Source organism: Miniopterus schreibersii (assembly GCF_964146895.1).
Source record: "Miniopterus schreibersii genome assembly, chromosome: 11".
NCBI lineage: Eukaryota > Metazoa > Chordata > Mammalia > Chiroptera > Miniopteridae > Miniopterus > Miniopterus schreibersii.
In genome coordinates, this window is record NC_138111.1 from 46,928,335 (window position 1) to 46,948,776 (window position 20,442).

Genomic DNA, 20,442 nt, shown 5'->3' on the forward strand with positions numbered 1-20,442 from the left:
GTGAGAGCGAAAAGGAGGGACTACAACAGCGAAACCAAAAACAAACAGGCAAGAAAAAAAATCTGTATGTTACTGCAGAGTTTTTCCCCTTCCTGTTTCTACGTGGTGGTATTTACATACACACACATGAATTTCTGAAGCAGTTTCTTACAGATGGGTTCAAGTAATAACATTATTGGGTGTAGAATCAATAGGGCAGTGCATAGTACAAAGGTATAGAAAGTGCAAAGTTCCCTAGAGGCCCTTCCCTGGCTGTCCTCACCGTTGTCTAACCATGCAAATCATTTTTAAAAAAGAGCTAAAATAAAGTTCTGTACAAATCACTTTTTATATATTTTGATTTTTTACCATTGTAACTAATTACAAAATTATACATAACTACACATACATAGGTAAATAATAGCACCGTACTGGTTATGATGATGAAAATAATTGGAACTCTTGAGAGCTTATGGTAATGTTTACCTGGGAAAAGAAAACTAGAATGGTTTGTACAGAAACGCACAGAGTGGAATGCACATCAATGACAGTAGGGAGTTAGTTCTCGGAACGGCTCCTGAACAGTGACACCTGGGACGGTCTCCGCCTTGTCCGTCTCCGGTACGCATCCCATTCCTTTTCTTTTGGTGGTGATTCTCCTCTTTCCCCAACGGGCAGTTTTGGTCTCGGGGAGAGAAACTGCTCACTGGACAGTGGCTGTGGTGCGCAGCACAGCATCTGATTCTACATGTCCAACATGGCATGTCGGCATAATGCGATGTCTGTCTAATGACCCCCTTTGTTTTGCTAAATGAAAATTACAGCACTGAGTCATCTGGCACTTGGATAAATCTCCAAAAGATACAAACTGAAAGAAAACAGACCCACGTAGTGCACATTCTTCTCTGGTTCTGATGTAGGTTAGAGAGTCTCGTTCTGAGGTAGCCTTCTAGATACTTTTTTTTTAAAGTATTATACATAGTTTTTCTTTTTTTCTTCCTTTTTTACTTTTTTTTTTTTTTTTTTTTTACAAAAGTGCTCCTTTACGATGCTTGCAAGTGTTTGGTCTCTTGGATTTCATTCGATTAGCGATGGGAAAATGTAGAAAACAAAACATCCTTCTATGCCAGAACATCAATGGAGCTAAGATTAAACCAAAGTATTATATCTATATCAAAACTCTTTTTAAGAGTTCCTTGGACATTTTGAGGATTCTTTAAGATATGGCAAACTCATGCCATCATCCATGGCTTCCTATAATTAGGGGGGAGAGATATATACATTTTTTAAAATTTCCCCTTTTAGAAAAATCCTAATGGAATAGCAAATATATTCCAAAGTTGTCAATGATTATTTGTTAGTAAAATATGGTGCAGTTTCTGAATGTTCCAGAGCAGATTTGGAAGGGATCATAAATAAAACCAGTAGCTTTTCCTGATGTTGACAATTATAAGAGGAAGAAGGGCCCTGATTATCCAAGTGCTTTGGGCTGGTACAATCACTAACATCCCCGACTTGGTTGAAAACTAGGAATGCATATTATTCAAAGAGTTTTTGTACATGTGGTAAACAGATAATGCTTTAATAGGAAGAGTAACATATACGAACAACTAATGGAAATACGAACCAAAAGCTAAAAAGAAACGCTATTAAAATAGGCATCAATTATAAGGCACTCTAAATGCAAAACTAATACCAAAAGGAAACAAAGTACAGCACTTCCCAGGAATGCTGTGTGCCACAAAATGTTACCAACTGAACAGAGTAACATGAGTTTGGCTTTGCCCCTGTTACATATCATAAATGCAAATTTCATAGCACATACTATAGACAATATACGATTGAATACACTGTGTTTTTTTTTAAACAACTTGATAGCTGATATATTACAACATTCTCCCTCCTAAAGGGATATGCACTGACCTTTCCCACATGCACACCTCTTAGATATTTAATAATTTTTTATTGCACTAGAGTTGTTAGACATATTGAACTTTGTTGGAAGCCTGGCTAACAAAATGGTATTTGTGAGTATGATTTAGGTGGGTGGGGGGAGACTGGGTAGGAAATTAGGGGGTGAGGTTTGACAATCACTGATGTGCATTCCTCATTGCCCTTAAAAAATTAAAATTTTGTGATATTAAGAAATACCAATGTCCTAAAATTAATAAGAAATTGAAAAAGATGTTTACAATAGCTTTTCTACCTTAAAAAATACTAACTCATGGAAGAACTGAATGATAGCTACTTCTATCATTTTGTGTGAACACACTGTCTATATATACATAGACACCCCTACAAAATACGGATATATATGTATATATGTTAGCAGCAACTTTATACTTTGCGCCTCCCTGTTGATTCCAAAAACAACACAAAGTTCTCTTTGATTATTTGAAAAGAATGGGTACTTTCTTACCAACCCAAACTGAACAGAAGTGTAAAAGTAATATCTGATGAGACCAATACTGTAGATTAAGAGTGTTGCACCAAAATGTGCAAAATTTCAAATTATGTGATATTCCTACAGCAAGATATTACAGATAACAGTTGTACAGCTTAAAAAAATCTACGATTTGGAAATAAAAAAATGAAGAGTTATGTAACCTTTTTAAAATTCACTTTATAGAATGATAGATACATTTTTGTTAAAAAAAAAAAGTTTACACAGTTAAAAATGAAGCACAGGTCAGCAGTATCTTACAATACTAAAAAACTAAATCAAAGACTTTCTTTTTAAACATTCCCCCCTTTCCCCCCTAAAATGTTATTATGAGCAATCTGGTGGGAAGGGGCCATGTCGAAGCAGTTTGTTTACCATGAGAAGCCACGCCAGCAAACATCCCGCCCGGAACCGCGGCGCTCGGCAAGTTCCCCCCGTACCTAGCAAGCGATCCTGAACAAGATGCTGGTTCTTTGTTGTGATTGCTTCTTCCCTTTCCTTTGAATCCTTGAGGTCTCTAAATAAAATCCTCCAGATACCCCATCAGTCAGGATTCTCCTTATTATCTTCAGATTAGATTAGATTATTAAACTGTGAATTCTTGGTCCACCCAGAAGAGTTTTTGTTTTTAGTTCGTTGTGTGTGTGATAATCCCACTAAGTGGTTGTTACCTAGAAGTTAAGAAGGACTTCTCAAGTGCCCTGTATGGCTCAGAAGAGACTCCATGGGTATTGAAGGGCCTGCTGTAAAAATCCAAAATGGGTCAGGGGTTTCTACGTTGCATAGTGATCAAAGCTGCCCAGGTACTCGAGGGAGGCTCGATAGCAGAACTGATACTGGTCCTGCAGGAGGAAAGCATGGCGAGAGAGAGAGAAGGGGCCATGAGCACGTTTGAACAGAAAAATGAAGATCGATGTCAGAAACCAAAGTCACATCTTGATGGGGACCAAATCACTACTTTCATCAATCAATCCAATGACTGATCGGTTTTAGTGAGCACAGAATGATCAGCGACATGGGTGTTTATTAACTCCACCAATCAATTGGACTCAAATAGTCTCCTAATTTGCAGTAGCGACAGCTCAAGCGAACATTATCTCCCAGACAAGTGTGAACCGTTCTCCAAGTCGTATCAAATAATCACCACCAACGGGACACTGAACTCCTTCTACGTCACAGTCGTCTTTTACAGTTATCTGCTTATTTGTGATAACATAACTAATTCACAGTTTGCATATTTAAGAGCAGCTGACGCAGACACACACTGTCCCGAGGAAAATTTAGATTCATTTATCTATTGCCAACAGAATTTAAATTGAAAAAAAAAATTGTATTAGACGTTAGACTTTGCTGCCTACAATCAGAATTACCCAACATCGTTTCTGACGTTCTTATCGAGGCAGCCAAAGGGTATGAGGTGAGGTCCATCAGGCACACAAAGCCATTTCCTCAGGGCACTGGACTTGGAAGACTTTCAACCCTTGAAAATGGCAACACAGGACTGGCTGCCCACATAAAAAAATCCCTATTGGCCTAATTCAGTGTGACTGCTCGCTGCCTGTCTGTCCTATGAAGGCCCACTCTAAAATAACACGGTGTGAAACATGCCCCTTTCAGAGAGAGAGAGAACACAGTTGTATTGGAATATGTCGGGGCACTGTCATAGAGATGGAAAAATTATAATTTTCAGGGGAGAAAGGAAGAGAAAAAGTAGGATTTTTCCTCATAAAAGAAACTTATTTTCAGTAGCCAATGGGGCTGAAAGTAGATAGTTTCTGTTTTGCTTAAATGGGCATTTTTCTACAATAAAAATGGTAATGCAAAATAAATGGAGTTTGCTTTCCTATCTTGTCACAGTAAGTTGCATGGCTAAGTGTTAAATGTCTAATTTCCCTCTGCCACCCCCAACACCCATTAAGTTTGTCAAGCTAACATAATGTTTTGAGTATCGCAAGCCAAATGCTTACACTATTTTGAAATCAAAGTCTGAAAGATATTATAAGTGACTAATTTAGGAACACATATAAATTATAGAATTTGTTGGCCTTTTGAAAAACAGATCACTCATATTATCTTTAGAAATGATCATGAATTCCTATTCTGAGAAATATGAGAACTTCCATATTAATTATTGGACTAGAAAATGGACTAGGTAATTTCTCTAGGGCTCACCCAGGATCCAAATATTTAAAATAAGAAATGAAATATAGAGCAGTTGATACGTAACACCTAGGCATACAGAAAGAGTATGGGAGAAGTAAAATGGGCTGAGGGTCTATTATAAATCAGGCATTGTAATTTTTATATATATTTACATATGAACATGTGTAATATATAAGATTAGTAGGTATATAAAAAATTATACAAAATTGCCGTTTTTATAGGCCAAAAATGGTTATATAATCTCATATAGTTCGCAAAACAACTCTAAGACTTTGACACTGTCACTCCCATTTAGAGAGGGGATAAATGAAATTCAAAATAGTAAATAATTTGATGTTTTTCCTACAACATTTTCCTGTATTTTGCTTCTGGTGTTGAGAGTCTCTGGACTCTAGGAGGTCCTGGCTAATAAAATCTATTATTTGGCTCACGAAGATTTGTCTCACCTCTGTCTGTACCATGGCTGGTCGTTGTGTTCGTAACATTTTGACAGTCTGGAAGATATCTACAACTCCTTCATATCTCATTCTTTCCAAAACGATGCTTAGTGTTATGAAGACTCCAGTTCTGCCAACGCCCGCGCTGTCACAAAAGAAAGGCAACGTCACTGGGTGAGATGCTCAGAACCATGGCTACAATTACATCTAAGTGGGCGCATGTCCACCAGCTTTCATAACACATCCTGCTCTTTCACGGCAGCATTCAGGAAAAGGTGGTTAGGGTCACAACATGATTACTCTTGGGGTACTGTGAGAAGGAATCTGGAGTCATTAGGATGAAGTCTTATAAAAAAAAATGGCTTTTAAACTGGGATCATGTGTTTTTGGAGAGATAGAGAGAACACATTGTAAAATAAATGAATAGAAGGAAGGGTAAATAATTATAGATCTTCATGCAGATCCCGAAATTGTAGACCCTGCCTGCTTCATATTTTTAAAATATGAAACAATTGGGATAAGGTGAGATAAACTGAGCATGTTCAAGTCTGTTCAGGAAATCCCATCACCTAGACATTAAATAAATAGGAAGGTATAGACACCATTCTAATTTAGATATTTTTGATATGAGAAAAGAGATTTTTTAACAGGGTTTTGTTTTTTTTGTTTTTTTATCTAGGATCCTAATTCAGTCTTCAAGAAGGGTCCATGAATATCTTATATATAATTTAGACAATCTATATGTATATTTTTCTGATTCTGAAACATGACTTTAAAAAGATTCTAAGAGGGGTCTCTTACCTAAAGGAAAAAAAAACTGGTCTAAAAGAAAAAGACTGGTTAAGAGCTAGTTAGGTTATACAGTTATCTACCACTTTTAAATGTCCAGGAGCTAAAACACTGGGATTCTTTTCACCACATTAGCAAGGTTTTGAGTTTCTATTTTCTTTATTGTTTTAAGATAATTTCAGAATCTTCAGTGCAGCAAGGGAAGAAAATTAATTCATAGCTTTTGTGTTCTTAAGAAGTAGGAAAGCATCTGGAGGTTTAGGTAATGAGAACAGTGAACAATCTGAAAAATCCCTCCATTTTCGGATCCTAATTAAACGGCCTATGTAACGCTTGGGTACGAGCTGTAGAAAATGGATGGATTCATTTACTTGGGGATGTAGCTGACAGGCATATAAATAGTGTGTCCCTTTATAAACGGGGGTTTCTAAAGAGTCCTAACAGAAATGTTAACTGAGGCTTTAAAATCCACGGACAGTCTTTACAAAGTGGCTGAGATGTCCGGGAGCAGTCAAGGCTCCCTGTTACGACGGAGTAGATGACCTTGAAGGTCCCTTTCAACCTTGAAAGCCTCTCTTAATCCTGAGGGACTATGATTTATGATCTTTTCGCTGAATGATCTAGGTGCTACAGAGTCTATCTTAACTTGATTTAATTGCTCAAATGGGACAAAAATAGAGGGTTTCTGGCTTCCTACCAGACGCTTTCAGGAAAATAACAGTTATTAGCCTTATAACTTCTCAGTTATTGACTGTATCATGTTAGTTTAATAAGGTATAAATGAAAAAGTGGTATTTTTAGGCTAGTCTCAGGTAAGAGAAAATAACTGGAAGTCTTTAAGATATATATGGTATACGAATAACATGGCATAGCATTTATACTATAGGTGTGTTTAAAGCATTTTGTGATGACAAAAGCAATGGGAACTCTCTCTCATACACCCACACACATACATACCCTTATATACTTATGGGATACTTAAAAATATGTATTAAATATATTATTTTCTTTATATTGGAAAAGTTCGAATAGCATTTGGGCAAATTATGTGGAAAATTAAGGGGAACAGTCAGGTAATTTAAGCCCAATACTGTAGATCCTACCCACTTTGTCCGAACACTTAAGCTCCATGTGCCATTCCCTACATGCTCTTTCATTGTCTAGAGCAAATAATTTTGGATAACGCAACACAAAGCAAATGTGTATAAATAAGGTCTGTTCCTCATATATGACACAATGTCTGGGAAACAGAGTGTGCTGGAAAGGTTCTCGGAGCTCAGCTGAGAATACTGAGGTCCAGAGAAATTTCCCTAGTGTCGGAGCTACACGATGATAGAAGTGGAACCAGAACTCAGGCATTTTGAAGCCTGAGTCTAATATTTCTCCTGTTTTGAGACACTTTCTTCCATGTCACTAGGAAATGCAGTTTTTTTTTTCTTTTTCTGAAGCAAAATCAATTTAATAAACTCTCTGAAGATTGTGACCATAAAGAAATAAAAAACTGAAACTTCAAAAGTTGCTAGAATCCTAAACTATATTTGTTTCAGTAAAAATAGGCAAATTCCCTTTGCTGGAAGGTTTTTGCATAGGAACTTCCAAAAGCCCTCAATTTATGGTGAGTGTCCTTTCTGAACCATTTACTTTCTTTTTCCATTAACTTCAATATTTGAATTATAAATTCCTGTGGAAACTATTGAAAATAATTAACTTGAAGATGCTTCATTTCTGATACAGCCACAATTTTCAAACAAATTATACTTTTAACTGAGGTCCTATTCTAATCACTTATTGACTGCCAAGAGTTAGTATTCTCAGTAAGGCTTGATAACTGTTTATGGTTTTCCCATGACGACAAACACAGGAGCAAGATACCGAAAGACAGTTATCAGGGTAATGCTATGAATGCAAAAGAAGAAAGAAATGATTAACTGAACAAATTTTCACGAGGGATGTACCAGTAATTCCTCTTAAGGTAAAATAGGCCAGAGAAACAAAGTTTGGTTCTTTGTTACAAGAGGTAAAATTTGGGGGATACACATCTTCCTCTGGTTATTTTCTTTTTATGGAAGGAAAGAGAAATGAGTCTTTAAGTTTTACAATACATTTTTGAGACTAAAATTTCAATTATGCAGATACACCCCAAGAAGCTTGTCCTGAACAATAAACAGACAACAATACATATTTTCAAAGTAAGCACCACATCAACCACAAGTGGAAACTCACCATTTCTGATTCTTAACTCACCTGCAATGCACTGAAATGGGTCCGTCTTGGCCAAACTGCTCTTTTGTTTTATGGACTTGGCCGATGAAATCAATGAATCCTTCTCCGGACTTCGGCACGCCCTGCTCTGGCCAGTCAGTGAACTGGAACTGTCTCACTGTTCGGGACTGACCGTCCTTCGGGGGGAAGGCCGCACCCAGCCAGAGAAGGAGCCAGGAGGGTCCGGGGGTGCACGGGCCACCGCGGCAAGCGTGATGGGGTTTCCAGAAAGAAAAAATAAAAGGGGGGAAGAAAAACACCTTAGGAACATATTTAACTAGGAACAGTTACATTTGTATCTTATCGGCTATGAGCACTGTCTCCATTCACATATATTTACCTGGGAAATTTGGTTACTTTCACAGTGCCCAGTCACCGGCCTCATACAGGAAAGAGCCATCTAGTTCCTATATTAATACATGCGTCTGAGAACCAAAGTTTGCCTCTAAAACGAAGGTGAAACCTATACACTCTATTTCAAAAATTTCAGGATCCAGTAGCTTCTTAATATTGAAAGGAGCATCCAGGCATGTCATCGAGAACGGAGAGTTTGCCATTGACACAACTTTACATCTGCTGTGCTCGCTTATTTCTAGCATTGCGAAATGACAAATAGTGACATGGAAAAGATGTGACCCACGTGAGGTAGCTGCTGTTAACCTGGGTGGCCCACGTGTCTCGGAGGCACACAATCTCCCGACAACGGCAGGGTACACAGCACGTGCGCTGTGGCGGGCCACGCTGGAGGCTTCCCTCAGGGAGATGGAGAGACTGTTAGCAAACAAACGCTCCCTTCTCCAAAAGGACTCCTCCCGGCTGACCCCAGGAGTTAAACCTCCCAGTTAAGGCTCCAACTTGTTCCTCCGTTTCATTTTTGTGTCACCTCTTTTCTCACTGAAGTTCTTTTCGATACAGGTTAGCATGTTCCCAGGATTCTGGGTAAGGTCAGAGACGAGTCTTTCTCATTCAGTCGTCCTGAGAAGCGGGGATGGCCCAGAGGAGATGGGCAGTCATCAGCCAGCCTGGTGGTTTCCACCGGAACAGGGCATATTTCTGACTGGCATCATTTGGGGACGGATATAAAACGGGAAGATCAGAGCAACTTTGCAAGAACACTGATGAATATGGAAATCAGTGCCCGGCCCCGTAACTAACGTGGTTACCACGGAAGCATGATTTACTTCCCCCGTTTCTGGAAGAGGTCTGAAAAGCCAGAGGCCAGGAAATGCAGGCCTGTCCTCCTCTGAATGTCCTGGGGATTTCATTTCTGACCACAGTTGCTTTTAACAGCACGAAGAGGTCTTTAGCACAAACCCTTACTGTTTGGAGGAGAGACCACCTGACTGCGTGTAGAGGTTACCTGTTTAACAATACTGCATCCTCAAGTGCCAACTTGCTTTCGAAACTGGGAAGTTGAGATTAGAAACACACTAGGAGCACACACAGCAAATGCTATGGCAGCTAGGAAAATTTTTCAATCACAAGAAGCCTTTAAAAAGCAAACAAATGCACGAACAAGTTTCTGCTTCACTGTTTCTTTTGCGTATTGTGATCAGATTTAATTGGGGCAAGTGAGGGGTGGTAAAGCTGTCTGGCCTTTACAGACCCTGGCTGCAACTCTGTATCACTAGAAATGGTTGCTGAGTTTGCTTAGAATGCAAGTAACATTTCCATTCACACACCTTGCTTCAGATCCTAAAAGGGCATTTTTTCCCCCCCTTAAACAATGGCATGGATCACCAAGGCATCCTTCCTTGGGCAGCTCAAAAACAAGACCTAGGAATTTAACTGCTGCCTTGTGTAGAGTCACTTTCAGAGTAGTTAAGACTTCAGATTTTCTGGCATTAACAGGTCTGTCACCTGGGCCAACCAGCCTGCTAACCAATTTCTTTCACTTTAGGTCAACAGCCAGGGGCCCCGGCTTTGGGGATTAGCAGCCAATCTCTAAACATGAGTGTTGGTTGAGAAAGCAGCTTTCCAGAAAAAACAATGGATCAAGTAAATAGCTTTACACTAGAGTTTTACTTGACCCACCCACTGTGACAGCTCCAAAAAACAAAGCAGGGCTTAGGACTGACCCCCTCCTCTCCCAAGATGTATTTGTAATCATGGTTGGAGAATGGCGAAAGGCAAGGATATTAAAGTTTCTGCACAGAACATCTTACATCAGAGCTGAACTTTGGACTCGGCAATCGAGACAAGAAATGCAGAATGAAAATTAGCCAACAAGGGTCGTGGGTGCAGGGCTCTCGCGGACAGAAACATTAGCACACCGAGAAATAAACCATGCCAGCAATCAAATTAGAATGTGCAGAGCTTGTCAGATTCTGCTAAAAAATGCCATTTGCTCTGCAGTTTTAAAACCATACCAAATTAACCTCCAAGCCCACACGACCTAAAGGGCTTTGCAAAACAACAACATATTTACAGCCTCAAGTAATGAAGGAGTCAAGAAAGTTCCAAAGAGAATGAGCTGAGAAGGTGAATGTAAGCACAGCCAACGCATCAGGAAACGCTCCCGGGACATGCGCTCACCAAGTGCAGCCCGAAGCGGGGCTGCCAGATGTTAATTTGAAAGGATGCCAAGCTGGGTTTGTGACACTTGCCAGACAGAAGCAAGCTACTCTTGCATTATAATAATAATAATAATAATAATAATAATAATAATAATAATAATAATAATAGAGTCGCCTGGCCAGGTGTGGCTCAGCAGATGAGCCTTGACCTAGGATCCAGTTGGATTCCCGGTCAGGGCACAAGCCCGGGTTGCAGGCTCGATCCCCAGTAGGGGGCGTGCAGGAGGCAGCCGATCAGTGACTCTCATCATCAATGTTTCTCTCTCTCTCCCCCCCTCCCTTCCTCTCTCTGAAATCAATAAAGACATATTAAAAATAAAAATAAGAGTCCTTCAGGATTGGTGCTTTCTTTGAGCTTTGGGAATACGGTCACTTGCAAATGTTTCCCCCAGAGAAGCACTTTAGGCGGCTTTTCAGCTAATGATTAAGAGTGTAAGACTGTGCCCACTTACCCTGGCATCGGTGACCTTGAATTCTCTCAGGATATACTGTGGCATGTTGTACTCAGCCATGGGATCTACGACAAAGTACTGGTACCTTGCAGACCGTTCTGCTGGCCAGTATTGGTGACATTTCTCCTGAAAGGAGAGATTTAATGTGAACTATACAAAAATGTAAATAAAGTTCTATCACCTAGTTATCTATAGATTTCTTTCTCTCATTAATGAAATTTCACAATTCAAGCCCATTCCAATTGCATGTGACTCAATTTTTTCTTTGAATCCGTAAGTTTCTTGAGGACAAGGCAATCCTGTGGTTCAATTCTTGACCACAGTATCAAGCACAGTACTTGGGATGTTTCAGGTGCTAATACACATCCGTCGAATTGAATGCTTTGATAGGGTAAGCATCTTCGTACCTATAACTCATCCAAGTAACTACATCAGTCCTTGGACGTGACGCTGCTCACGCACTGTGCCACCTTAGTAGACAGACTTGCACCACTGTGGTTTGGAATGAAGAGAACCATCCAGTGTGAACACCGAAAGGAAACCTCCAAATTGATCTGGTCCAATCTCCCCAGTCAGCTGAGGAAACTGGAGCCCAGGCCGTTTTAATGACTAGGTTAAGTCTCACAGCATCAAAGAACCAAGTCAGAATAGTTGTTACTGTTCTAGTTGTTCTTTCCTTCTCTGTGTGGGCCCTAAAACCTGGGTTTTAGGTACATCTCTACCTTTTAATTTCTACCGAGAAGAGAGCGAGAGAATATCTACAGCAGATACAGCAAAATGCTTGCTGCACCTATTGAATTTATGTGTTAAGTCCTGATGTGTCTCTAATACTATTTTATGTGTATTTTCAGAATGCTCATTTCCTAAAGGTAGATCTGAGATTACCTTGGAAAAGCTATGTAACTTCCCAACACTTTACTTAGTGGGGGTAAATGGTGAGCAAGTAAGAATTTGCCTCAGGGATGAAAGAAAGGCAAGTTCCTTCCTACAGAGAAATGATGGCCCATTTGCTCGTGAAACTGCAGCTTGTCCAGAGTGAAAGGAAATGCGTTGAGAGTCAGGACATAAGTCAAACAGGGGCATCTGCTTCCTTATTTGTCTCTCTGATTGTGTTTCACTGAAAATAAAATACTAGATCTTTCTTTAAAACACAAATGAAAGATCTGGGTGTGGCTTTGTAAGTTAAAAACCGACCCAGCCTAACGAAGGGCCCGAGTGTTTCTGGAGTACACTTAATGTGAAAGAAATGACAATGGCACTTGAGTTATCATTTCTCCACTAAGGAAATGTCTAATGAGGAGGCACTCACTCTGCCCATCTCTCGCAGCTTGGTGAGCATCACAACGATGGTGGAATTGTGTTCCCAGAGCATCCGCCAGAAGTCTTCAGTGGTCTCCGCCAGGGGCCCCTGGGTAGCAATGTAGGCTTTCTGTTGTCTGAATTACAGAGAATAAAAACAGCATGTTGAAGAAATCAGGAAACATGCAAAGGTTCACATTTGCTATGTAAACATCAAACCCAGTAATAAAAATTGAGAATATTTCATTAATGCAGTTGCAGTAAATTTCTGTTAAGATTGTGTAATCCAATTAGAACACTTACTACATTTTGGGGGCTCTGCAAAAGAAATTGCTTTTTTAATATTATTATTTAAATTTTAGTGCAACACTAGTAGCTCCATTTCATGTGTCATACAGATCGTTTAAGAAACAGTTGTGCAGTGTCATTTTGAAGACATGACTTACACAACCTACTAAATTTATAAAATATGGTGCAAAACAGCTTTTTTATTAACTCCTTCCACGTCCAAGTGGCTTCTGAAGGAAGAGTGCCGAAGGCCAGATTAAAAACTCCGTGATTGCTGCTGCTTATTTCTATCCAAAATAATAGAAAACAAATACCACAGGACTGAATGCTGACCTACACAGAAAGAAAATGGTTTGACTCGAGATAAAATTCATTCTAGCTATGAAACTAGGGCACATGTAAATATCAAGGCTTCGGATTGTCAGGGGAATGAAAGTATATACCTGTATCCATCAATAAAACTGGCATTGATGTAATCAGATCCTTCCACTCCCCGGATAGGCTGCAGGCATACCCTTGTGGATTCATATGGCATAATATTAACAAGGCGATTTTTGAATTTATTACATGGAAGGTTGGCACTGATGAATCTTGAGGTGTGAGCTTTAGAGCTGGCTAGACGCTGTTGAACAGACAAAAGGAAACATCCAACAAAGATTATTTCAGCCTAAGGTTTGAAAGCAACGTACCCGAGATTTCCTCTTTAGATATAAAGGTTCTGTTTACTTTAAAGCAAACGACTCATCAAACGGCACTGCTTTTCACTTCTAGCTAATGGACTCCACATAGCCTACTGACTTTTTAAATATTATATTCTGAGACTATGACCTCTCAGTTTAAATTAGGGTACAAAAGAGCTCAAGGTATTATTAGGAAGCACAGAATAAGAGAGGAAAAGAGGAAGAAAGTGTTTTAGAGTCAGACACCGGAGCAGAAAGAAGGTCAAGGGAATCTTGTAACTTGACAAAGCTGAAAGGTTACGAGAGTGAAGCCACTACTCAAAGACAACCCCAGAATGACTTGCTCCCGACCTGCCACATCACATCCAAATCGTACCTTGAACTCGAGCTCCATCCCTGTGACGTTCTCTCCCGTCTCTATCTGTGTCAGCTTCTGGATGTAGGCATACAGGTTTCTCGCTGGCACTTCGGTATTTCCACAAGTCACTGCTTCCAACAGCGCGTCGTGGATAAAGATGTACTGGTCTTCCGTCTGCACCATGTAATTCCTCTGGGCTCTCATTAAAGTTACATGGCCATAAATATCTACAGTTTTTTCATGCTTTATTCTCTCTAACATGGCATCTATTACAATGAAACAACCAGTCCGGCCAACTCCCGCACTACAAGAAAAACAGAGAGAAAAGCACAAATACATCTGTCAGGAAACTAACAGATAATAAAATTATTGTCATTGTTCTTATTAACCGGGCTTTAAACCCATCGGTTCTACTCAAATGGCTGTTGTGATGATTTTGGAAGCCTCTGAAGTCAAGTATCATCAAGTCACCATAACCAGTGGGTAGGGAACAAAGTGCCAAGCGAAATTAGTTAGGTTTCAACATGTAAAAATATTAAATCTATAATTACTATGCTCCTTGATCACATAATACAAACTAGACATTTTGAAACTATTATGAAAAAAAAACCACACAAACATTTAGGCTGTTTATATTAGAAAATATTTTTTAAATGGTCAGTATCTAACTAGGCTATATATTTTTGCAAATGATCTCAGACTATTTTAGTTCAACTGACCAAAAAAAGAGCTAGTAAATCACTCGACTTGAAATATCTCATATTTTAAAAGTCAGCAAGGAGCTTCTAAAACCAGCCTAGTAGAAAGTATATAATTAAAATAGTAAAATGTTGTTGCACACTAAAAATAGTGCGGGGTATTCTCGGTGGAAAAAAATTCCTAATAAAAAGCAATCACTAGAGGGTGTGGGTGTGTTCCTAGTTTTTATTCCCTTTTCTTTCAGAGTTGAATACATTTTGAAATTCCAGGTGAAATTCAAATATTCTCTGTGGGAAAATAAAAGCCGCACTCTTTGTCTGAAAAAGCTCTGAGGCATTTTTTAAACTCCATCACTTCTGGACTTTATGGGTCATTTTTCAGTTGGTGCAAACTGATTCCAAGAGGAGGAGGCAAGAGAGTCAACAAAGCACAAAGACAAGATCTGCCGTTGCAAGGAGACAATCTAGTTTACTGAACTGGATCACAGGGCCAGGGAACTGAAACACTGGAATTTCCTCCGGTGTTGAAAAAATATTAACAAAATAACCCATCTGTGTTCTTAAATCTCAAGCTAAGCCTTGTCTCCTATCAAATCCTTTAGGCTGAGTCTATTTATGTGTCAAGTATGGTTGAATCAAAAATTCTTGGTCATGGATGGCTACCTGGCTGGGAAACATGTAATCAACAGGTATAGGTACATATCACCAGCTTAAATACGAGCAGCAGGCGGCCTCCTTCATGCGCTACATGCACTGTCTCCTGTCATCGGTATATCTATGTGTTCGTTTATTTGCCCACCTTTCCATCTTTTCATTCAATGAACTACTTTGCTAAGTATCACAGGAGATACAACTTTAAAGATGATTTAGTTCCTACCTTAAAGATCTCAGAGTCTACTTTACGGAACTATTTATTTATGTTGTTTTTTGGGGTGCTGTGGCATTTGCACCAAGACTTGAAGAACAGAAAGGATGGTGAATTGAGGAGGCTGGAATAGTAAAAGAGAAGCAATGGCTTTTGCAACCATGCTGCTGGCTCTGGGAGCTCCCTGTGACCCTTTATAAGCCTAGTGAGGCACCTGTGCGGGGAATGCGTGAGAACTCCAAATGAATGCGTTTAATGAGAGCACGGGTGCCAAGTAGCTGCAAGGTGGTAAGTGAGCGTTTTGGAAAAATACCTTTAAACTACTGAGCCGTACAGATCAAATCCAGCTTCCATGCAGGAGCCCTGATGTTTGTAGACGAGGTTAAGTGGGAATATGATAGAACCACTATTTAAAAATTGCTTACAACTTTTAATGTTCTGTCAGGCACAAAAAATGACTGTCAGTATCCAGTTAGAGCGCCTCTGGATACTGATTCTAAGACTCCATTCAAGGTTTAAACCACAAAATGACATAATGTTGAGATGGAATGTAAAAGACTTCTGGAGACAGTCTTAGAAATGATAGCATGTTCCTTAGCACAAAACAGAAACCTGATGCACTGAGAACCTCAAAGTCCTACTTTATTTAGTTGGTTCTACCACATAAACCTGTGGAATGGTAAGTTTCCCCGACACTCCCACCCTGACAATCTCCACCCTCCCATCCCTCACCCCGCAGGAAGGACCCTATGTCCCAGATCCCCTGGTGTCTTAAATTACACTCTACTACAGTCCCAGTCACAACAAATTATTAATCTCGGAGGGCTGTCATCCATAAATAATAGGGTGTCTGTTGAGAGCAGACAGTGCATTTCTGTTACCTCTGTGTGCCCTGCACCAAGCATGCAGTCAGTGTTCACCAAAGTTCAGGAAGCGAATGGATGAGGGATTGGCATGGGAGGCCCTATGCAAGGAGGAGCCATCCAGATTCAGTAAGCCTACTGAGGGGGCCAGGCTCTCCAGGCAGTGAAAGAAACCCCAGATTTAACCAAGGCTCAGAACTATGCAGAGATTCCTAAAGACTGCTCCACAATCCCTTGATAGGCCACAGGGAGACAGGAAAGGCTCTGAGTCATCTCCCATGTCTCTCTTGATATGCCATTGGCATCGCAATGAAAAGGAACTCAGTAAGGCTTCACCTGGAAAAGGGAGGCAGCCCCCTTGTTTGGCAGATTATAAGATTACGAATAATCTCTCTTCTTTGTCCATGTTGTCCTTACTCATCCTAACTGTGCACTGCTTCCAAACGGAGACGACTGCACGCAGTTCTTCTTAGTGGAAACCACACAGTAAGCCTTATAACTGAGACCTGTATGTCGAATCAATTCTAGCTAATGGCAAGAATATTCTCTCAAAATATGCACCAGGGGCCATTCCAAAGGTCTGGATTAGGCATAGTTCTATATTCTGGGAGAAAGATGCCAGACACTCTTGCAAAATTATTAGAAAGAACTCCAGATCCGAGTGATACCAACCTTTTCATGGTGGTAATGAGGCATTTTTTTCCCCCAAAAAAATGATGGAAGAAAAAAAATCATATGTGCCTGAGTTTAAATCATGAATTGTGGGAAGACAAAAAAAAAAAAATATATATATATATATATATATAAAAGAAATTATGACTTGTGAAAAATGTATTTTCTCCTCAAAACACAAAATATTGTTAGCTGCCCAATCTTGTTGTTCATTTGGAAGATAGGGAAGGAGCTGAACCTTGGAAATCGAGTTACTTCTTCCCTAAGATAAAGAGTTTTTAAGCATTTTAAATGGCATAGGTGCCTCTTAGCTTGAAGCAAGACCATGAAGTTCAAGATACCAATAGCTGGGTGTCCTTGAGAAAGCTGCTTAACCTTTTCCCTTTTTCCTAAATCGTGATAGTGATAAATATAAATAACAGAAAGGAAGAGGCAGTTACTTCATAGGTACAGACTGCAACCTCTGACACAACCAGGAACAGGCAATGTTAGCTCTGGGAAAATTATGATAGAATCACCGCTGGATAATTTAAGATCAGGCTTTCAAAACGTGGCTTTAATCTACCCCCTTGAGCTGCTGTCCCTTTGCTCCCCTTATTTCCAATAAATAACACTGAATGTTGGAGGGACTTTCCGCCTTCCTGTATACAGGTGTGGTAAATGGTATCGGGGTAAAGTGCCTTCCCACCACACGGCCTGGTGCCTGGGAGGCATTCAGCAGGTAGGTCAGTTTCCTTTCCCTTCTGTGAAGCATAACATCTGGGAACTGCCCTGAACTCACAGCGCTAATAGCAAATGGCCAAACAGCGACTCACATGCAGACTCTGAGATGCTAAACTTTAGCACCACATTTCAGGCACCACCATTGCGTCACATGGCTTCTGTCATCTGGCTCAGCAACCACTGCCAAATACGGTGATTTTCTCAAGGCTCACCCCTCAATAACATTCTCTTAGTCGTGTTTATTCCTAATGCATTTTCCTTGCAAAGCCTTCCTTGGTTTTTATGACACGGACTGAAGGAGTATGAAAAACATCAGAGATAATGCCTCTGGGGTGGATGGTAGGGAGGGAGAAAATTTTATAATGATCTCAAACACAGAATAACCTGAAACATGTAGCACATGACAGGAGCCAGAAACAACTGTGGCTCTGTCATGGTTCCATGGGCTCCATGACGGGGTAGAAGTTCTGTCAAGTTGGAAAACAAAATCAAAGACGAACCCTAACTGTCATCTACAGAAACCTACTCACACCCCTTAGGATGGTTCCTCAGGAAGGACTGTGTTTCCCATTTGATCTCTGTGCTGATTACGCTCCTGTCTCTCTGGATTTTTTCACCTGTATCTCTTTCCCTAATTTTCATACAGGCCAGTCCCCCAAATGGAGGTAATATCCCCAAAGCTCTGTCCCCCTTTCTCTGAGTCCCCTTCATGGTTCAGCAAACCAACAGATTCCTAAAGTGAGAGCCCTTTCTTTGACCATAAAGGGAGGACTCTATTGCAAACTGCCCTCAAATTTCTCTAGAAATAAAAAGATCCCGAGATTAATCGGTATCTTCTCTGCTCAAATCTGCTCTTTTCACTCTCACTCTTTCCATGACGTTCAGGTCTAAAATTTAAGAATGAGTTTAGCCTGTTTTTGTCTCTTGCCCCACACAATAATAAATTATAAATTTCTGTGTATTCAACCTCCACAATTTAATTAAACTATTCATCAATGGTGTGCTGGAGCTGGCAAAAACCAATTGTTAAAATGCTCAGAAATTCTGCTTTCATAAATATATTAAAAGTAAAGGTAATATGCAAAACACATTGCTTTTTAGTTTACATTTATGTTCCTGATGTGAAAAGATATAATGGGGTGCTACTGAGGATCTATTGTTCAGGGCTGTCACATTTGTAGCTTGAAATCAGTCATGGTGGGAGTGCTTAAACCAAGTTAACTGGCAAATTCTACACCCCCCACCCACCCTGTGAGGGGAGCTGGTGGTTACGCTTTATCAGCACAGACTGACTATCCTAATTTATCCATTCCCACCCCCCAGGGACAGACAGGAAAGTGCCTATTATTTTGTTCTTCCATCCGCATTTGCTATATACCCTTTTATAAGACTCTGTAGGTGATTATCCTAAAATATTTACTGAGTGCCTACTATGTGCCTGCTAAGTAGGACTTTACAAGACAGGGAGAGACACCAGAGCTCTCTTTCTGTGCACATGCACAGGGAGAGCTCTTGTGAGGACACAGCTAGGAGGTGGCCATCTGAAGCCAAGAAGAGAGGTGTCACCAGAAACCAGCACCTTCCTCTTGGACTTCTCGCCTCCTCAACTGTGAGAAAATATATTCTTACTGTCTAAGGCACCTAGTTTGTGGTACTTTGTCATGGCAGCCCTAGCGGACTACTATGATAGGGCAAGGATCATTTTACTGCGTGAAAAGGGTAAAAAAGCTTTTGAGGAGAGAATATTCCGAGGAAAGGTCCTGGAGTGGAAAACAGCTTAGCATATTTCAAAAATTAAAAGCCAGGGAGGCTGAAAGGCAGCGAGGGAAAAAGGGCAGGTTCCACTTATTTATTTTCCATTTTTTAAAGTACTGTTTATAACATTTTTATTAAACATATAACCTTATTAATGGCAGTTATTTAAAATAACTGCATGTTCATAAATAGGCAATAAACAGGCAATGTGTTTATTATAAGAGTCACGGCTTTCCCTCAGCTCCTGGCAAATTAAACATATTTTACGCTTTCCACCTCTGGGCCTTTGGTAATGCGGGTCCTTCCTCCTTCGCACGTCTACCTGTTGGTATCGACCTTCCTCCTAGACCCAGCCCACGTGCCTCATCCAGGATCAAGGCTCTCCCCTTGCTGTAGTCCTTGGATCCCATGACAACTTCTACCTCTTTATTAGCAACTCCCTTACCTTATTTTTGTTTTCTGGTTATTATGTTTACACCAGTTAATAATCTCCTTGAAGAGAATGACAACAGCTTTCTTGTCTCTACTGTGCTTGATAATTTCCTATGGCAATTGCCACGCCAGGGAAATGGAAGGTGCTCAATGTGAGTTGAAAAAAAAAAAAAAGTTTAAAGATAGGTAGCTTCCTCCTGAATCAATGATGTACACAGGAACATTCCCCAAAGCCCCCAGCATGGGAATCTTTTTTGATACATGTTTACAAAGATAGAGACCTTCTCATTTGATGAGATGAAAACAAGCCATGCTTATGCTTTACTCCAGTTGCTCAGGAATAACACACCTCAGGCACTACGTTGCTTTTTCCTTAAGAAACTGAACGATGAAAATTCAGAGTTTTTAAATATATGCCAGTCTCCTTTTGTCTGAATTTCCAAGTTCCCACAGCGGCGCATATTTTACTTCCTTCTCCAATTTACTCTCTTTTTCACCCATCCTCAATGTCTGAGTGCAGTGCACCTCTCAAAATGAAGGATTGTAGTCCTAAAAGCAAATGCATTTTTCTTTGATCCTGAAAAATTCAGCTCCCTGTAGCAGCGATAATGACGGAACCCTATTTAGTGCTGTTTGTTTTTCATCATTTCAACGGCCTTCAACCTGAAACATGATAAAAACAGCAAAACTGATAAACCACCCTTATTT

General features: G+C 40.1%; 1 protein-coding gene across 21 annotated transcripts in view; it reads right to left on the reverse strand.

Moving 5' to 3' along the window:
* Positions 1-1,546: 1,546 nt before the first annotated feature.
* The window catches only part of PTPRD (protein tyrosine phosphatase receptor type D), a 1,875,931-nt gene continuing 1,857,035 nt past the window's right edge, over positions 1,547-20,442 (reverse strand). For all 21 annotated transcript variants that reach the window (XM_081152197.1, XM_081152189.1, XM_081152196.1 and 18 more), the window contains 7 exons: positions 13,745-14,030; positions 13,132-13,310; positions 12,411-12,537; positions 11,102-11,227; positions 8,056-8,210; positions 5,032-5,167; positions 1,547-3,264 (listed from right to left, as the gene is read on the reverse strand). In XM_081152197.1, coding sequence (XP_081008323.1) covers positions 3,196-3,264; positions 5,032-5,167; positions 8,056-8,210; positions 11,102-11,227; positions 12,411-12,537; positions 13,132-13,310; positions 13,745-14,030 — 1,078 coding nt within the window. In that variant the 3' untranslated portion in view covers positions 1,547-3,195. The remainder of the gene's footprint in view (positions 3,265-5,031; positions 5,168-8,055; positions 8,211-11,101; positions 11,228-12,410; positions 12,538-13,131; positions 13,311-13,744; positions 14,031-20,442) is intronic.